The sequence below is a fragment of the Procambarus clarkii genome, chromosome 29, assembly GCF_040958095.1.
Source record: "Procambarus clarkii isolate CNS0578487 chromosome 29, FALCON_Pclarkii_2.0, whole genome shotgun sequence".
Taxonomy (NCBI): domain Eukaryota; kingdom Metazoa; phylum Arthropoda; class Malacostraca; order Decapoda; family Cambaridae; genus Procambarus; species Procambarus clarkii.
The window spans coordinates 16,401,192-16,423,236 of NC_091178.1; the positions used below are offsets into that span (position 1 = coordinate 16,401,192).

At 46.6% G+C, this 22,045-nt stretch overlaps 1 protein-coding gene across 1 annotated transcript in view; it reads right to left on the minus strand.

The window, feature by feature from the left end:
* Window positions 1–22,045, minus strand: part of LOC123765103 (unconventional myosin-IXb-like dachs) — a 156,906-nt gene that overhangs the window by 53,601 nt on the left and 81,260 nt on the right. The window contains exon 2 of the mRNA XM_045753557.2: window positions 3,919–4,380. Coding sequence (XP_045609513.1) covers window positions 3,919–4,380 — 462 coding nt within the window. The remainder of the gene's footprint in view (window positions 1–3,918; window positions 4,381–22,045) is intronic.

Sequence of the window (22,045 nt, forward strand, 5' to 3'; positions counted from 1 at the left end):
TTTTCATCGCTTAAGATCCATACTACTCATGATTCCTAACTCATTCTCGCATGCATACTTCACAATTTCAAAATTTTCAACATCAACAGCTCATATCTGATAACTATTATTATTATCTAGGCTCAGAACTGTAAACTTTTTAGCATTAAACTGCATCTACCAATCTTTCGTCCATTTTATAAGCGCATCTAGATCATTTTGTAGCGATTTTGTGTCATCTCAATTTATTTCCTGCGCCATTTTCGAATCGTCTACAAATTTGCGAATGTTGCTGTTTAATTCTGTATAAATTTTCTATATATAGAGAGTATGATAAAGAAGAGAGGTCGCAAGACAGAAGCCCGGGGCATACCACTTACAACAGTCTCCCACTCTGACTTAACTCCATTACAACAACGACCACCATGACGCAACAACAATCACCATGACGCAACAACGACCACCATGACGCAACAACGACCACCATGACGCAACAACGACCACCGTGACGCAACAACGACCACCGTGACGCAACAACGACCACCGTGACGCAACAACGACCACCATGACGCAACAACGACCACCGTGACGCAACAACGACCAGCATGACGCAACAACGACCACCATGACGCAACAACAATATCTACAAAATGTGCAGAGGAGTCAAGGTATTATGGTCAAGACGCGGAAATAAATCGGGGGGATAATCTGTCATGCAGCTGAGAGCGCTGGGATGCTGGGATACATTGGGATGCTGGGATACAATGGGATCCTGCGGCACACTGGGATACACAGCTGATATCTGATAACAGGATATCTGGGATATGCTGGGATGTTATTATAATGAAAAGCAGTGGGTTACGCTGGATGCTGGGATACTGGAAGGCTAGAACTGGGATACACTAGGATGCTCAGATACACTGGGATACTCTGGGATGTTCGAAAACACTGGGATGTTCGGATATTCTGAGATAATCTGGGATAATGGTACATTAGAATACACTGGGATACGTATGTATGCTGGGATACAGTGGAGTCATGGGATATGATGCGATATTAGGATGCTATGATAAACTGGGAAGTTGGGATCAAATTGGGAACCCTGAGATAAATTGGGATACCATTCCTCACTCCACTGCTGACGTCACAGCATCTGTATCGAGCCCGCCAGCTTACAAATAAAAACATTGAAAATAAATTGTACGCAAAAACACACACACACACACAAGGTTGAAAGCGGCGCCAACGTGGAGACTAACACACAGTGCATAACCGGCTATACAGCACGCACAGACCCACGCAAGAAAGTGAATAACACGCAAACATAAACATTTCTACAATGCAAGAGCAATATGTCGATATAAGCTCAAGTATAAGAGAACTACAATGCAAGAGACGGGGAGGAATGCCGGCCCTGCCAGTCTCGTTCTCCGCGCCCCAAGTGCACTATGCTCCAGGCGTCGCTACGGCCAAACGAAGATGAATGGACGAAAATGTCTACAACGCTGATGAATAATGGCGGAGGGAACGTGGAATGAGTTACGGCCGAGGGAACGTGGAATTAAGGTAATGAGGGCAAGGCATGAATATCCACCTCCCCCTCCCTCTCTCTCCCCCCATAACCTCTTCCCTCACGAATCAAAATAATCATACAATCAGTTAAGGCGCGGAGGGTGAGGGGGTACAGATGCAATCATGCCAAAGGTAATGCCTGCATTAGGAAGTTCTTGCAGTCATTATGAGAAGAGGAACGCCACAGCGCGGCACGACTTGTGGATCAGATCTTCCATACCCTACAGCAGCGTCTGGGTACCTTGTGGGAGGTCTACACAGCCTGTGGTAGCCTGTGGTGTACACAGCCTGTGGTAGCCTGTGGTGTACACAGCCTGTGGTGTACACAGCCTGTGGTGTACACAGCCTGTGGTGTACACAGCCTGTGGTAGCCTGTGGTGTACACAGCCTGTGGTAGCCTGTGGTGTACACAGCCTGTGGTGTACACAGCATGTGGTAGCCTGTGGTGTACACAGCATGTGGTGTACACAGCCTGTGGTAGCCTGTGGTGTACACAGCATGTGGTAGCCTGTGGTGTACACAGCATGTGGTAGCCTGTGGTAGCCTGTGGTGTACACAGCCTGTGGTGTACACAGCCTGTGGTAGCCTGTGGTGTTCACAGCATGTGGTAGCCTGTGGTGTACACAGCATGTGGTAGCCTGTGGTGTACACAGCCTGTGGTGTACACAGCCTGTGGTAGCCTGTGGTGTACACAGCCTGTGGTGTACACAGCATGTGGTAGCCTGTGGTGTACACAGCATGTGGTAGCCTGTGGTGTACACAGCATGTGGTAGCCTGTGGTGTACACAGCATGTGGTAGCCTGTGGTAGCCTGTGGTGTACACAGCATGTGGTAGCCTGTGGTAGCCTGTGGTGTACACAGCCTGTGGTAGCCTGTGGTGTACACAGCATGTGGTAGCCTGTGGTGTACACAGCATATGATAGCCTGTGGTGTACACAGCATGTGGTAGCCTGTGGTGTACACAGCATGTGGTAGCCTGTGGTGTACACAGCATGTGGTAGCTTGTGGTGTACACAGCATATGATAGCCTGTGGTGTACACAGCCTGTGATAGCCTGTGGTGTACACAGCATGTGATAGCCTGTGGTGTACGCAGTCTGTGATAGCCTGTGGTGTACACAGCATGTGATAGCCTGTGGTGTACACAGCCTGTGATAGCCTGTGGTGTACACAGCATGTGATAGCCTGTGGTGTACACAGCATGTGATAGCCTGTGGTGTACACAGCATGTGATAGCCTGTGGTGTACACAGCATGTGATAGCCTGTGGTGTACACAGCCTGTGATAGCCTGTGGTGTACACAGCCTGTGATAGCCTGTGGTGTACACAGCATGTGATAGCCTGTGGTGTACACAGCATGTGATAGCCTGTGGTGTACACAGCCTGTGATAGCCTGTGGTGTACACAGCCTGTGATAGCCTGTGGTGTACACAGCCTGTGATAGCCTGTGGTGTACACAGCATGTGATAGCCTGTGGTGTACACAGCATGTGATAGCCTGTGGTGTACGCAGTCTGTAGGTGGTCTAAACAGTTAGAGGAGAGCCGGCACATCTTGTACAGGTTCAGGTATTGTTGTTGGTAGTAAAAAAGCCTCGACGGTAGTTAGCCGAGGCCAAGAACAATCAGTTCACACAATTAGACTTGCCTAATATAAACAGCCGACTCACGCGATGGGTAATTGATCCACCTGATGAATTGCAGGCAATCTTACTGGCTCGAGGTAGGTATCTCACTGGCTGAGGGTAGGAAGTCTTACTGGCTAATGGTAGCTGATCTTACTGGTTTCAAGTACGTAATCTTTCTGGCCTAAGGTACGTAATCTTACTGGCTCGAGGTAGGCTATCTTACTGGCATAAGGTAGATAATCTTATTGGTGTAAGCTAAGTAGATTTACTGACTCAAAGTGGATAATGATATTGATTCAAGGAAGGTAATCTTACTGGTTCAAGGTGGATCCAAATCCTCCAACCACGATTCAAGCCAGTGTTTCATAGTTTGATGACGAAACCCCTCACCAGAAGATGATGAAATGATTACCTTTCGATCCATTCTGGACTATTATCACGTTGTATTTTCGGTCCAGGACGGACCGAAACGTCATCGTTTCTTCATCTTTTGGTATGTGGCTTAGTCATCATATCTTCAGGCCCGTTATTGGGATTCATCGTATGCATAGCTTCTACGTCGTCTGGAAGGTACATAGCAACCTAAGACCAGGAGCTGCAGGTAAGGTCATACTTCACAGACGAAATAAGAAGTAAGTAATTATCAATAAAAGACACCAAACCGGGAAGGCTATGTAGCACCAGACGAAATAAGAAATATGTGTAAATGTCGTTCACATGCATCATAAAGAACACGACTTACCAGCGAGAAACGACTGCGAGGTGTTGAGGGCGTCGGCCAAGGTGGTGTTGGGCGGGATACGGGCGTTGAGGGCGGCTGAAGAGGGCGCGCCGCTACCGACGGGGAAGTTGGGAGGCAGGGGAGGGGCGCCGTTGTGGGATTGGGAGTTTTTGTTGTTGTTGGCGGCTGTGGTGGTGGTGGTGGTGGTGGCGGTGGTGATCGTTGTGGCGGCGGATGTGGCGTTGTTGGAGGACGCGGTGGAGGTGGAGGCGTTATTGTTGTTGTTGTTGGTGGCGTTATTGTTGTTGTTGTTGTTGGTATGGAAGGAGGAGTTGGTGGATGTGTTGGTGATGGGGGTAGGGGGCGTGGTGGGGCGGGGGTGGTGGAGTGCGGGCGGGAGTCTTGACCGCAGCGTGACCAGCTCGCAGCCCAGGGACCTCAACCGCTGCTCCAGCTGCGCCGCCTCGCTCGTGCCACACGCATCTGTGCCAGGGAGAAGGAGAGCATGAGCAGAAAAAAGTAATATTACAAGTAGACATCAAGCCGGGAAGATTATTTACCAGCGTACATCAGTAGGAGATAAACGTAATATTGACCCTTTACAAGTGACGTCACACCGCCACGTCTGGAGGTCAAACGACGTTGCGTCCCTATTATGTTTGCGTCATGGAGAACGTCAGCTGTGTTACATCACAATGGTCGAACTCTAGAGCCTCTCGGTGCTTCTCCACCCTGACACTACTGATGCAGCCACATTTGACCCCCAGTGGGGCCACAGTACATGGAATCTGTTCACAACAATGTCTTAATCCAAAATATTCCTCTCTTCCAATGTTGCACTGGTTCCTGATCTCAGAAACTCTTGCAGTTACGTTCCCTTACAGATACAGTTACACAATGCTTCAACTGTAGCTGTTTCTCTCAGGTACAGAGTCCATTACTAATCCAAATACTGTAGGAGTTGCAGTTTAGTCGTGCTGCTGTGCGATGAAATGCGATGATAACTTTATTAAATAAAACAATGGGGCTGACATGTGCACCGATAACATTAGTGATCATGTTCAGCCTCTGCTTAGTATAGTTCATTTAACGAGGGAAATATATATTATGATTTAAGCTAATGTGTGACCTGAATAATCCATAGGAAGTAAACACGTGCAGCCTGTATTATCATATGACCTGCAGTAAACTTATCACTATGTAGGCATCAATGTTGAAAGATCAGTTGGCTCTTAACAATATACAACGATGATTTTGATGACCTAACCACACATCAGGAGATGAAGAAACGACGACGTTTCGGTCCGTCCTGGACCGAAACGCGCACACACATCAAGTGTGCGCGCGCGTCACTCGCATACGATTTGATAATGGTCCAAAACGGACCGAAACGTCGTATTTTCATTTCCTGATGTGTTTTTTTGGTCATCATATCTTCAGCCACGTTATTGTGACTCATCGTCTGCAACGATGATTTTGCTAATACATCAAATGTCTAAAACTGTCCTATGAACGAACACTCCTACTCAAAAAGCCTCCTGGCATAACAAGCAGTGCGCCGAGATACCGACAGTGAGGGAGCAATATGTATAGACTACAAGAGTTTCTATTTGAAACACTCGAGCAATGGGGGTAAGAATATTGTTACCGTTTCACCAGCAGGAGAGGAGTGGGAGCTCGAAGGTGTTACGTGTGAGTGAATATAGAAACAGTGCATTACAGATTGTAAATGGATTCAAAATTAGTACTGAAATATACAGTGAGATATCCATAGATTTCATTAGAGTCATTGCCTATTGCCAGTACAGACTACTTACCACGTGCCTCACTGTATGACTAATCATCCTGTGTGATGAGGATTTTTTAGCGTCACATATCTAGCTTTTTGACACACTTTACTCCCCCTTCATATAGTCTAGGGTAGCTCCACAAATGTAGATGTACCTAAATGTGTTAATAAAAAAAAAAAGATGACCCGATCGCTGCAGAATCCAAAAACATTTGGACTTCTATTCCAAAGTCCAAATATTTTTGGACTTGCTTGAATAATATGGTTACCTTCTGGGGTTTTCTGATTGTCATGCATAAATAATACCTGCTGGTATTAGCAACAAGTATAAAACAACTGAAAGATTTACTGGGGTGAATTAAATATTATTTGTTGGGATACTGGAATCTTGCTAATGTCTCCTAATACAGTTTAGGGACTGTGGCAAAAATAACACGTAAAGGGTTGGGATAACGTTGGCACCAAACAGGCTGTTGTCTGGATATGGAGAGTGAGTATGTATGTATGTATGTATGTATGTATGTATGTGTGTCTTAGGTTGTGTTAATGATTTGAATATAACATTGAAAAGGGAGTAATAAGGCCGCATTGGGCTAAGGCTACAGTGAGATCTAATACTAACGTTACACAGCTGACATGAGGCATGTGTGTGAGATTTGACACTTGGGTGTTAATGCCTCTGAATACTGTTTAGGCAGCACTGGAAAGCGAGGTAACACAAGTTATGTTTTAAAATCTGATTTCAAGAACTGCAGAATATATATAAATCTTGCTTGCATATATGTAGATTAATTAATAAAAATATATGTATATATCGTGCATAAGGTGTGTGGATACCGACGCCACCTACAGTGACGTGTGGGATACCGACGTCACCTACAGTGACGTGTGGGATACCGACGTCACCTACAGTGACGTGTGGGATACCGACGTCACCTACAGTGACGTGTGGGATACCGACGTCACCTACAGTGACGTGTGGGATACCGACGTCACCTACAGTGACGTGTGGGATACCGACGTCACCTACAGTGACGTGTGGGATACCGACGTCACCTACAGTGACGTGTGGGATACCGACGTCACCTACAGTGACGTGTGGGATACCGACGTCACCTACAGTGACGTGTGGGATACCGACGTCACCTACAGTGACGTGTGGGATACCGACGTCACCTACAGTGACGTGTGGGATACCGACGTCACCTACAGTGACGTGTGGGATACCGACGTCACCTACAGTGACGTGTGGGATACCGACGTCACCTACAGTGACGTGTGGGATACCGACGTCACCTACAGTGACGTGTGGGATACCGACGTCACCTACAGTGACGTGTGGGATACCGACGTCACCTACAGTGACGTGTGGGATACCGACGTCACCTACAGTGACGTGTGGGATACCGACGTCACCTACAGTGACGTGTGGGATACCGACGTCACCTACAGTGACGTGTGGGATACCGACGTCACCTACAGTGACGTGTGGGATACCGACGTCACCTACAGTGACGTGTGGGATACCGACGTCACCTACAGTGACGTGTTGGGATACCGACGTCACCTACAGTGACGTGTGGGATACCGACGTCACCTACAGTGACGTGTGGGATACCGACGTCACCTACAGTGACGTGTGGGATACCGACGTCACCTAGTGACGTGTGGGATACCGACGTCACCTACAGTGACGTGTGGGATACCGACGTCACCTACAGTGACGTGTGGGATACCGACGTCACCTACAGTGACGTGTGGATACCGACGTCACCTACAGTGACGTGTGGATAATGACGTCACCTACAGCAGCATGTGGAGCTAACAATTTAGCGCCTTTAATGACGTCATGCTAATGACGTCAGCTAAAGCGGTGGTACAAGAAGTACTTTTGAGAACTGTATAATGATAGTATATTTGCCGCTTGCATGCAGTCATGGTCTTGCTGGACCAAACTGCTAGCTTGGAGATGTTAATGCAATATGAGTAATGTACTTGCTGGACCGACCTCCGTGTTATCTACTTTGAGTGATTACAGCAAGAGATTAAGGCGGATATGAATAGCAGATGCCGATAGGCCTTCTGCTGTGTTTTATTTATTCTTATGTTCAATAACCGACCTTTAAGTATGCACTAAAAACATTTGGTAGAAATGAACAATCTTTGGCCGAAACACCAACAATTTGTCATTGAAATTATGTAATCTTTAACTAGTTACTGAAAATCATTGGAACAAATATTGGATTTTAACTGCAGAGAGACAGACACCACCAGAGACAGTGAAGGAACACCTGGAGGCACCAGAGAGACCCTGCCTCCACCGCAGACAGTGAGGGCACACACACTTATGTATCTCCTAATTTGACAGGGTAAGATAACTGCTATAGAAACTAGTGTGTTATTAAGCACTTAACCACTGAAGGGGATTAAGATGCCTTGACAAGCTCAAATTATAGTTATATCACATTACATTGTATAACTGATACATTACATAGTCAGTCTTGGGTACGAGTTCAGTGTATCATCAAGTGTTTCAGTATTCAGATAGTATTTAGTACAAGACAAGGGGGAGTGTCGAACTAGGAAAGGAGGGTGTGGTAGAGGGCGTGTCATGGCATGGGGAGGAGGTGGGTGGCGCGGGTGGTGGTGGTAGAGGGGCGGGCCTGGTCGTGACTGACCGTCTGGGCGGCAGGCCAGGTCGTGACGACAGCGGCAGGCAAGTGGCGGAGCTACTATCATTACTGACACCCGCCACGCGCCACCGCCACGCCCTCCTCTCGCACGCCTTCACGCTCCTGCACGATGTCTCTCATCTGCCACAGCTTCCTGGAGGATCCATACCTGCTCCTGGACGATCCTTGTCAACTTCCAGAACTAATTCGAACCTAAGCTCTGTACTGACTTGACTCATTCTCACCCCTACTACAGTCCTGACCCAGTGTGAGAGAATGGAATTTCATGAGTGTCTTAAGTGTGAGGCATGGAGAGAGAAGAATGGGTCAGAGGTCAGTTTGGGCGTCCAGGCACAGTTGGGTCAGGTCACCAACTGCTCCAGTACACTTCCATGACCTTATTCTGACCTTCTGGTTTCCCAGCATCCACAGATCTTCAGTACCATCTATTGGTATTGTAATGGCTCCAAAGAACATCCATTTATGGGCATGCCCGAGCCACTTCTTAGGTGGCCTTAGGTGGCCACTTCTTAGTGGCTTAATCTTCATAAATCACTCAATCGTTATTGGAAGATTAGTGAAATTTAGGCTTGCTGTGTGATACGAAGACGGTGAGCAAAACCAGACTCTGAGTGCCGTGCCGCGAGCCCAGACGAGTACCGTGTTATACGCGCGCCGTGTCGTCTATCCGTGCCGTCCATCTCCGTGCTCTGATCCCGCCGCCTGCGATTGTCTTCCATGTGTTGTGCTCTGTGTAGCTGCCGGCCGCGACGCCTATTAGCCTCGACTGTAGTGGTGCAGCAGTAGTAGTGGGCATCCTTCAGTCTCAGGAGACTATGAAGTTACGCTCTGGTTGTCGGTCTAAAGTGACCTTTCCAGGGCGCATAGCCAGGGTAGGTTGATACTGGGGAGAAGCTGTTACCCAAGCAACGGGTCCCCCCCCCTATCCACGAGGCCGAATATTCCAATGGAAGGGCAAACGCCAATACGATTGGTTCCAGCACCGTCGCAGGAACTGCCAGAACGAGGTTGAAGGCAACAACGAACTGCCCTAGAGGCTCCAACTTCGGAGATGACCACGAAGTTGGCAAAATAAAGCACTGGGACTAAAAACCCGGAGACCGCCGTAGTCGGGGCCGGAGAAAACACCGCCCCAGCAAGGGCAAGAACGACCCCAGCCTCATGAAGCAGAGCTTGGGCCGAGGCCGCCTTCCTTCATGACCCACCCGAAGGAAGAGTTATAATTATTTATTACAAATATTATAATTATTATTGCAATAATAATAATTCAGTCTAGTCACACTGAAGTCAGTGTAGACTGCCTTCACTCGTGCAGTAGAGACGTCTCTACTGCACGTACCCTCCTGTACACCACGTACAGTAGTAGTAGTACAGTAGTACTACACTAGTAGTAGTACACCACGTACTACTGTATACAGTAGTACGTGGTGTACTACTACTAGTACATGTGTGTACTAGCATGCAGTAGTGGTACCACTACTGCATGCTACTCTCAACGGTGCCAATCCTCCCCGCTAATGCAAGGTGGTAACAACAGCTTCGAAAGCAGAAATGACCAAGTACTGAAGAGTTGGGAAAAGTCATACCAAACTACAAATGGTTAAGAGGAGGGTTCAAAAGCTCACTGAGGTGGTGGCTAACACCATCAGAGTTACATCAACGGAGCAGTGAACTCCAGCCTCTGGTCGGTAAACACAACCCCAGACGCAAGGACATCATTGATCAAACAACCCCAGACGCAAGGACATCATTGATCAAACAACCCCAGACGCAAGGACATCATTGATCAAACAACCCCAGACGCAAGGACATCATTGATCAAACACCCTCAGACGCAAGGACATCATTGATCAAACACAACCTCAAACGCAAGGACATAATTGATCAAACACCCTTCAGACGCAAGGACATAATTGATCAAACACCCTCAGACGCACGGACATGATTGATCAAACACAACCTCAGACGCAAGGACATAATTGATCAAACACCCTCAGACGCACGGACATGATTGATCAAACACAACCTCAGACGCACGGACATGATTGATCAAACACAACCTCAGACGCACGGACATGATTGAACAAGGAGAACACTCAATCACAGGAATCGTGCACAACGGGACCAAGGAACAGCACCGAGGCAGAAAATAACACGCTGGTGACATAAATAACTGGGTGATAACGCAGAAATAACAGTGATGGAGCGGAGAAAATGTCACGCCCTCCGGGGAGCGCTTTACATCTCTTCTTATTTGTATTTAATCTTTTCTTGAGCTACGGTGGGAAAATACGTGTGCTGTGTATACCTCCAGTGGACGGGAGACATGTACTCACCTAGTTGTTGTACTCATCTAGTTGTGCTTGTGAGGGTTGAGCTCTGGCTCTTTGGTCCCACCTCTTAACAATCAATTAACTGGTGTATAGATTCCCGAGCCTACTGGGCTCTATCATATCTACATTTAAAACTGTGTATGGAGTCTGCCTCCACCACGTCACTACTTAATGCATTCCATTTGTTAATTACTCTGACACTGAAAAAATCTTTCTAATGTCGTTGTGGCTCATTTGGGTACTAAGTTTCTTCCTGTATCCCCTTGTTTGTGTTAAACCTCCCGTGCTAAAGAGTTTGTCTTTGTCCACCCTGTCAATTCCCCTGAGAATTTTGTAGGTAGTGATCATGTCTCCTCTTCCTCTTCCTCTGTGTGTGTGTGTGTGTGTGTGTGTGTGTGTGTGTGTGTGTGTGTGTGTGTGTGTGTGTGTGTGTGTGTGTGTGTGTGCAAAATCGAGCTATTAGCGCTTGGACCCCGCCTTGTGTGTGTGTGTGTGTGTGTGTGTGTGTGTGTGTGTGTGTGTGTGTGTGTGTGTGTGTGTGTGTGTGTGTGTGTGTGGCCCTTCTCCCATACCATCCACTGTTGGTTATACCACCGGTGTGTATAGCAACACCCTCACTACTACACCCCACACACTGACCACACCTTCAGGACGGGTCCCACGTTCATCACGGTAAATGAACGACCACGGTAATTATCTATCATCACTGTAATCCGAGAGTGTCTGACGTGACAGAGAGCGCGCACAGGGTCCGCCTGGAGTCATCGTGTCACCCCTCGCACTGTCCCTCGACTTGGACTCGTTAGTACAGTGAAGGCATCGCTTCTCGCAGGTCGGAGTTCGATCCCCAATAATCCAAAAGGTTGGGTACTACCCTTTTCCTTCGAGCTTCTTACCGTCATATTACTTCCAAGTTTTATAAGTATATTCATATTGGTTCAGCGCTCTCTTCTCATAATTACTTGAGTTTACCTCTTGGCCTGCTGGAAGTATGAGGTAAACCTCTCGCTTGAGAGTGGCAAAGGGAAGCTACGGACGCACTCGTTATTTTGTTAGGGAGGAGTCCAGCCGGCGCCCCACACACGCCACTGCTGTTCCTGTGGGATGGTATCCCTCTCGGCCAAATTCTGACCAGTATAGGCAGTCAAAAAACTGGTAGGACTAGAGGCCGGTGAATAGGCGAGGTGAGGTGGCGGCCGCTAGGCAGCGGTGATGGCAACCCTGGGTACTGCTGAGGTGTTCCAGATGAGTGACACACACACACACACACACACACACACACACACACACACACACACACACACACACACACACACACACACAATAGGTCAGGGTGAGACGAGAGGCAGAAGGACAATACGAAAATGATATAGCAAGCAAGGCAAAGACTCAACTTAATTGCTGCACAGCCACATCAGGAGAAAAACAACAGTGAAGGAACAGGTAATGACACTGAGGATACGGGTAGACAGATTTACTACAAACGACAAGGAAGTGTACGAGGAACTCAATAAGAAATTCCAGGATGTCTTCACATTAGAGCAAGGAGAAGTTCCAGTGATGAGACATTAGTTAACCAAGCACCACTAGAGGAGTTCGGGATTACCAGTTGGGAGGTAAGGAAGCTTTTGCTAGAGTTGGATGTGACAAAGGCTATAGGCCCAGATGGAATCTCCCCATGGATACTAAAGGAAGGAGCTGAAGTACTGTGCCTGCCACTCTCCATGGTGTATAACAAATCATTAGTAACAGGCGAAGTGCCAAAAAATTGGAAGATGGCTAACGTAGTCCCGATATACAAGAAGGGGGAAAGACAGGAGGCACTGAACTACAGATTAGTGTCCCTAACTTGCAAACCATGCAAGTTGATGATAAGATAGTGCGAAAAAACTAGTGGAACATCTGGAGCGATAGAACGTTGTAACACAACATGAGCATGAACGTTGTAACACAACATGAGCATGAACGTTGTAACACAACATGAGCATGAACGTTGTAACACAACATGAGCATGAACGTTGTAACACAACATGAGCATGAACGTTGTAACACAACATGAGCATGAACGTTGTAACACAACATGAGCATGAACGTTGTAACACAACATGAGCATGAACGTTGTAACACAACATGAGCATGAACGTTGTAACACAACATGAGCATGAACGTTGTAACACAACATGAGCATGAACGTTGTAACACAACATCAGCATGAACGTTGTAACACAACATGAGCATGAACGTTGTAACACAACATGAGCATGAACGTTGTAACACAACATCAGCATGAACGTTGTAACACAACATGAGCATGAACGTTGTAACACAACATGAGCATGAACGTTGTAACACAACATCAGCATGAACGTTGTAACACAACATGAGCATGAACGTTGTAACACAACATGAGCATGAACGTTGTAACACAACATCAGCATGAACGTTGTAACACAACATGAGCATGAACGTTGTAACACAACATGAGCATGAACGTTGTAACACAACATGAGCATGAACGTTGTAACACAACATGAGCATGAACGTTGTAACACAACATGAGCATGAACGTTGTAACACAACATGAGCATGAACGTTGTAACACAACATCAGCATGAACGTTGTAACACAACATGAGCATGAACGTTGTAACACAACATGAGCATGAACGTTGTAACACAACATCAGCATGAACGTTGTAACACAACATGAGCATGAACGTTGTAACACAACATGAGCATGAACGTTGTAACACAACATCAGCATGAACGTTGTAACACAACATGAGCATGAACGTTGTAACACAACATCAGCATGAACGTTGTAACACAACATCAGCATGAACGCTGTAACACAACATGAGCATGAACGTTGTAACACAACATGAGCATGGGCTCAGAGATAGCAAGTTATGACTCACAACATTAATCGAATTCCACGACCAGGCAATAAAAATCAGGCAAGAAAGAGAGGGGGGGGGGGGGCAAACTTTGGATTGCCAGAAAGTCTTCGACACAGTACCACAGTACCGCGTCACCAACAGAGTCCCACAGGGATCAGTCCTTGGACCTATACTGTTTCTGATATATATAAATGGTCTCCCAGAAGGAATAGACTCGTTCCTCTCACTATTTGCTGATGATGCAAAAATTATGAGGAGGATTAAGACAGAGGAAGATAGGATGAGGCTACAAGATGACCTAGAAAAACTGAATGAATGGTCCAACAAATGGTTACAACCCGTAAAGTTCAACCCGAGTAAATGTAAGGTAAAGCAAATAGGTGGTGGAAACAGGAGCCCAGACACAGGATACCAAATGGGAGATGAAGTCCTTCATGAAACGGCCAGAGAGAAAGATCTAGGAGTTGATATCACGCCAAACCTGTCTCCTGAAGCCCACATAACAATACCAACATCTGTGGCGTATGCGAGGATGGCTACCATCAGAAATTTCTTCAGGAACCTGTATAAGGAATCCTTCAAAACCTTGTATACCACATATGTAAGACCAATCCTGGAGTATGCAGCCCGTACCATGTCAAATACAAGACAGAGCTAGCAAAAGTTCAGAGGTATGCCACTAGGCTAATCCCAGAAATAAGAGGCATGAGTTACGAGGAAACGTTTCGTGAAAAGCACCTCACGTGGCTGGCAAACAGGAGAGCTCGGGGTAGACATGATCACTACCTACAAAATTCTGAGAGAGAGAGAGAGAGAGAGAGAGAGAGAGAGAGAGAGAGAGAGAGAGAGAGAGAGAGAGAGAGAGAGAGAGAGAGAGAGAGAGAGAGAGAGAGAGAGAGAGACAGAGACAGAGACAGAGACAGACAGACAGAGACAGACAGAGACAGACAGAGACAGAGACAGAGGCAGAGAGACAGACAGAGAGAGACAGACAGACAGAGAGAGACAGAGAGAGAGAGAGAGACAGACAGACAGACAGACAGACAGACAGACAGACAGACAGACAGACAGACAGACAGACAGACAGACAATATGAAAGCGATCACCAATCACGGAATTCTGACAGAAGCTTAACAAGCCCGCCTGCACGCTAGGAAGAAGCACACACCTCACGACACACAAAACCTGTTGAAGATCCGGTATGGCGGATTATGTTAGCAACGTCTATCAAACCTGTCCTCCCAAGTAACGGCCCGACCAACGCATCCCAGCACCGAATGGTCTCCGGGCAGCCACACAACTTCAGTGGGGAGTGGTCAGCCTCGCTGGTCACATACTGAGGCCTACCTAGCCCGAAGGAGGGAGGTAGGAGGCGTGCCAAATGTCTAGGAAGCCTGAGGGAGGGAGGAGGCGTGGTCGACGGGCCGCCCTAGTTGGAGCCCAATGCGCCATGGGGCTCGGGAGACATACTGCACATTTTCACCTTACAAGGATAATTAGATTCAGATTGGGAGTAAGTATTATCTTCTCTCCTCTGTCGGATGATGATGTATGAGAGCTCTTGCCACTAACTCATGATGCATGGCCACTACCACCACTGCTATAGACACATGCATGGCCACTACCACCACTGCTATAGACACATGCATGATAACAACCACTATTGCTATAGACACATGCATGGCCACTTCCACCACTGCTATAGACACATGCATGGCCACTACCACCACTGCTATAGATACATGCATGATAACTACCACCACTGCTATAGACACATGCATGATAACTACCACCACTGCTATAGACACATGCATGATAACTACCACCACTGCTATAGACACATGCATGGCCACTACCACCACTGCTATAGACACATGCATGATAACAACCACCACTGCTATAGACACATGCATGATAACTACCACTACTGCTACAGACACATGCATGATAACAACCACCACTGCTATAGACACATGCATGGTAACAACCACCACTGCTATAGACACATGCATGGTAACTACCACCACTGCTATAGACACATGCATGGTAACTACCACTACTGCTATAGACACATGAATGATAACTACCACCACTGCTATAGACACATGCATGATAACTACCACCACTGCTATAGACACATGCATGATAACTACCACCACTGCTACACACACATTAACTACACTTGCATAATATTTACCTCTGCAACAGACAAGTACATAATAACAAACACTACAGTAAGAAAATATAATAAGCTGTGTACTGTGTCATTAGTATGCATGATACACTCGTTTCCATCTGGTTCAGTACCATCAAACCACACACACACGAAACACACTGCTAGTGCCACCACAACAAATTCTATAAATCTACAACAAAGTATTCCCACCACCACTAAGCAGCTAACAGTACTTGGATATGCAGTAAGAACATTTATAGAGCGGTAGGCAGGTAGTGTAAAATTGTTTAACACCAATGTAGATGGATGTACAAATAAAGTGACTGAGCTACACGAAAAAAATATGGGCAGGAACCATAAGTCATAGGACAACATATCTACCAAGACAAGCAATGCAGTTTTCCCATAATCCAACTGAGTGGCGATCGAGGGATACAAAATAAGGGGTGAGGGTGGAGAGGGGTGTGAACCCTCCTGTCAATTACCTGTTGTTAATTGCAAGGATCAACAACCTCGTGGTCAAGTCTCTGACCAGGCTTCTTCGTTGGTTTGATCAACCAGGCTGTTTAACTTGGTTGTTCGTAGCCTGATGTATGAATCACAGCCTACTTAATACCTGCTTGATGCTGTTCCCGGAGTTTTTCTACTCACCAAGCCCGGCCCGAGACCAGGCTAGACTTGTGAGAGTTTGGTCCACCAGGCTGTTGCTTGTTTTATCCTGGTTTATCAGGTATACTTTGTTTATTATTAAGTTCTGTTTTGAACACTGTGAGAGGCCGGCCAGTTATGCCCTTTATGTGCAGAAGGAGAGTGTTGAAAAGTCTTGGACCTTTGATATTGATATCATACTCATCATACAAGTTGCACCTCTGCTCTTCAATGGGTCTAATTTGCACATCCTGCCAGGCCTCCTGGTTTCAAGTGGTGATACTCCTGTGTGCAGATTGGAACCTGTTCTTCTAGTATTTTACAGGTGTAAATTATTATGTCTCTCCAGATTTAGGATTTTTAAAATCCCAGTGATTGATTTATTGATGATTTATTGAGGAGATTCTAGAAGTAAAATATCATTGCACGCTCTCGAGGTCAGCAATTTATTCAGCTATGAATGGGGCTGTTAATGTGCACCAGTGTTCCACCCAAGAGAGTACTAGAGTCTTTAAAATTATCATTGTTGTGGACTCTCTTGTTTGAAACGTTCTTGTTATCCATCCTATAATTTGTCTTGCAGTCTTGACAGCTACTTTATTGTGTTATTTGAAAGTAAGATCTTCCAACGTGATTAGTCCCAGATATTTTACATAGCTTTTTCTCTCAAAAGTGTGGTTTGATGGCGTTTTATATTTGGTTTCCGTCTTGATATTTTCGTTTTTTTTCCATAGCGCTGGAGCTGAAGCTTATCTTCATTAGCATCGTGTTATTTTATGAGGGACAAAATATATATATATTTTGCTACCAAAATATCCACTGCTATCCAAATATCCATTTGGTAGCAGTCTTTCTTGTAGACATATATTATTGAATATGCCAGAAAATGCGAGATAATTATTCTACCACGAATTTCTCCATTTTTCTTACGTTCTTCTTCACCTGCGATGTAAGTTCAAAAATTAACACTCCAAAGTCCAGTTTACAATTTTTATTTGGCCTAGCGCTAAGAGATGCATTTCGTTAACTCTTCTTAACATTTCAAAAGCAAAGTTTCAATGGTTTGAAGATGTCGTTGTTGAGTTTTAGATTTAGCTAATCAAAACGAAATGTCCATGTAGCACGGGACCAATACTGAAGTATGCCGCTCCCGCCTGGAGTCCACATATAGTCAATGTAGACAGTTCTAACACAAGACGTAGTTAGAAAAGGTTCAGAAGTATGCCACCAGGCTAGTGCTCGAGCTGAGAGGAATGAGTTACGAGGAAATATTATTGAAACTGAACCTCACGACACTGGAAAGACAAGAGTTAGGGGAGACATGATCACTACCTATAAAATTCTCAGAGGAATTGATAGTTTATGTAAAGATAAACTGTTTAGCACGGGTGGTACGCGAACAAGGAGACACAGGTGGAAACTGAGTACCCAAAATGAGCCACAGGGATGTTAGAAACAACTTTTTCAATGTCAGAGTAGTTAACAGATAGAATGCATTAGGCAGTGATGTGGTGGAGGCTGACTCCATACACAATTTCAAATTTAGATATGATAGAGCCCAGTAGACTCAGGAATCTGTACACCAGTTAATTGACAGTTGAGAGGCGGGACCAAAGAGCCAGAGCTCAACCCCCGCAAGCACAACTAGGTGAGTACACACACACTGTCGCGCAGCGAGTGACTGGCGTCTTAAAAAAAGGTTTAGCTGGACTCCTCAGTTGTATGGCTCCTTGTTGACAGTGTTCTGGTCCGGTGGGCGGGAACACTGGGGCGGGTGGGCTGCCCTCCTGCCCACCACGCTCTCCACTCATTGCTGCCCACTCCCTCCTGCCCACCACGCTGTTCACTCCCTCCTGCCCACCACGCTCTCCACTCCCTCCTGCCCACCACGCTCTCCACTCCCTCCTGCCCACCACGCCGCCCACCGCATACATGTAGGGTAGGCACCTCACCACCTAGACACTCATCACCTGCTGTAAACATCACAATAACTGTACTCATCAGATGCACATTGGTCATGTGTACACCCTGCCGTACATGCCATCACTGCAGCGTGCACATGTTGCACACTCATCATACCGTACACTCACTGCACATCTCTGTACCGCACTGTGTGACACATTGTACATACAGAGAGAGAGAGAACTGCACACATTATTCCCATGAAACGCTGCATAAAACACACATACGCACTATAGGCTCTATACTGTGTACGCACTACCACCGTACACACACAATGTTGTACACAAGACATTAGGATATACACAGCAAACAGTGTATTGCTCCCATAGAGTACAAAGTATTGTACACTAAATACATGCCCCATACTACACATCCCTCAATACATGCCCCACACTGCACATCACACAATACATGCCCCATACTGCACATCACACAATACATGCCCCACACTACACATCACACAAGACATGCCCCACACTGCACATCACACAAGACATGCCCCACACTACACATCACACAAGACATGCCCCACACTGCACATCACACATGACATGCCCCACACTGCACATCACACAAGACATGCCCCACACTGCACATCACACATGACATGCCCCACACTACACATCACACAAGACATGCCCCACACTGCACATCACACAAGACATGCCCCACACTGCACATCACACTAAGCCTGCAACTCTCAGGTACACAGAGCACCCAGCACTGTGTACACACCCCCCAGCACATCCGTCTCGCTCAGCATACAAGTACACGCGTGGTTTGTTCCCCTTGATGAACACTACATTCACTATACACCAGTTTGTACACTTAATACAACACACACGCGCGCACGCACACACTTACACACACTATATACCACTCTGTGTCTAAGTCACTGGAGACAGGAGACCTGCCTGAAATAGGGAAGACGGCTAATGTAGTCCCAATATACAAAAAGAGTGACAGGCAAGAGGCTCTGAACTACAGTGACCCTAACTTGTATTCCATGCAAGGTGATGGAGAAGTTCGTGAGAAAAAACCTAGTAGCACATCAGGAGAGAAGAGACTGCATGACACACCACCAACATGGGTTCAGGGATGGCAGATCAGGTTCAGGGGTGAGGCTAGATGTTGAGACTGTTGGAAATTATCTGTATGTGAAGGGTGTGGGTGAGTTCTCGGAAGTTTGAATCCCATATTATACAGTTTCCTATACAGGCTTAACTGTGGTGAGCTGCATCTATATGACCGTTAGTCTGTATGTCTACTAGTCCGTCTATCACTCCACCTGTCTAACACTTCTGTCCATCAGCCAACCTATCCACCTGTCCATCAGTCCACTAGTTCGACCGTCGGACCTTCCGTGCACTCAGCCAACTGTGGTCGGTCGTTTGCTAATTACACACATTCTTGAGGTTATCTTGAGATGATTTCGGGGCTTTTAGTGTCCCCGCGGCCCGGTCCTCGACCAGGCCTCCACCCCCAGGAAGCAGCCCGTGACAGCTGACTAACACCCAGGTACCGATTTTACTGCTAGGTAACAGGGGCATAGGGTGAAAGAAACTCTGCCCATTGTTTCTCGCCGGCGCCCGGGATCGAACCCGGGACCACAGGATCACAAGTCCAGCGTGCTGTCCGCTCGGCCGACCGGCTCCCTCACATACCTCACATTCTTGTACAGCCACTAGCACGCATAGCGTTTCGGACAGGTCTTTAATAATAATTTTCCCCCGGAATACGACCCGCCAAATCGTTTAACAACCAGGTATCCATTCACTGCTGGACGAACAGAGGCTACAGTTAAGGATTGGCGCCCAGTCAATCCTCCCCGGCCAGGATACGAACCCAGGCCAAAGCGCTCGCGAACATCGGGCGAATGTCTTACCACTGTGCCAAGGAGACTGCATTCCTGGGACTGGGAAAACTTAATTTTTACCGTTCGATCTTCCACTACACGTTTGTTTGTTCGTTCATTCTTCCCTTATGAAGGTGCTCTTATACACCTTCATTTACCTAGTAATTCATGTTTCGACAATATGCAAACAAAAACTACACGAATACAACCCTCAAATACATAGGGCAAGCACGAAGGTCTACATAAAACAAACACGAAAGCCTATTTCATCGAGAACAGTTAACAATTGTTAGAAAAAATGTACGTCATAAATTGTGTGTTGTGAGTAAACCACAGGAGTTTACAGGGGTTTAGACGGGAGGCTTAAGGAGCATTTGGCCTTTGTGGTCGAGGACGAGCTGCAGTAACCACACATGAAACAAACACGTACATCAAGCATGTACATAAAAAATGAAGCATGTCCAAAAAGCACATACGTAAACAATACATAAAACATGTTTACAAAACGGTCACAGGGGACAATTCGAGTATATTTTTAGCAAGTTCGCCTCTCAAACTGTAAATTTAGTTATATTTCTAAAATCGAGTCTATATATATGTATTATGTAAAGGTAATATTAGCAATCGTATAACTAGCTTCACAAAATTGTCACTTGCTTGGCTAAATGAACCAATTTGCCTCTGTAACCTTTTCCCCCACCGGCTACGGGATGGTTATGGATAATAAATGAATGAAAGACCCATGTACCTGGGAGCGCCACGCACTCCCACCTTAGGGATACAATCAGGCCCGCGTGTCGTGGTCTTCCGTCAGCGCCTGCGGCCCCAGCTGCTGCCCTGGGTTTCAACTATCCAGATATGTTACGTTTAGTAATTGTGTCGAGTCCGTTTGGTACTAAATAGAAATGTCATTGGTCTACAGTGTTCGTAGCAGAGTATTGCTTGCCGTCCAGCTACCTGCTTGGGATGTGCACTCGGACACATTCCTACCCTCACCACATCACTCATATATCGTAAATATGGTGTGTATTGGTGTTGCAGCAATACGGGTCACTGTGCACACTCTGTGAACGGTGTGGGCGGGCACAAATGTCCACAGCGCAACATTCCGGTTCGTTGGTTCTGGTGAGCGCCACACCACCACACCATCATAATTCTGCTTACAAATAATTTACAACAGTTCCCAACAACTTTCATTTGTGCTTAAGGTTATAGTAAAAACCTGACAGACTAGCTGCCGGACACCAGTGACGTAGCAACAGAACTGGAAAATCATTCTAAGTCTTCTTCTTAGGGACGGTAAACTGGCGTCGCAACAAAGAAAATGGGGAAGTGAAGAACAAGTATACTCGTAATACCGCTAATGGCAGGTGCTTAAATGTGCGTGTGTTTGTTTATGTCAGCTCGTGAATATATGTTGGTATTTAGGAACGTGTTTTTAATAATCAATCTTGGCGATAATTCGTTATAAATTAGTATTCATCCAGGAATACTGAGCCACCAACTCTCTGTGGCAATGGCAAATATGAGGCAGGAGCTCCGGCGGTGCGAATACCGGCCACCGCAGCCATAAGCTTGGCCGCGACGCAGAACTGGTCTCTGCGGCTGGCCCAGCTGGTTTATAATTAGGTCCAAAATCTCCAAGAATTTCTGGTAGCGGGTGAGCAAGGCGAGGAGGGTGGCAGGGGACGTGTGGGGAGTGGCTCTTGTCCAGATGTTTCCAGACGGAGTGCCCAGGTCACCACCGCCCGACGGAGTGCCCACGTCCCCACCACCCGACGGAATGCCCACGT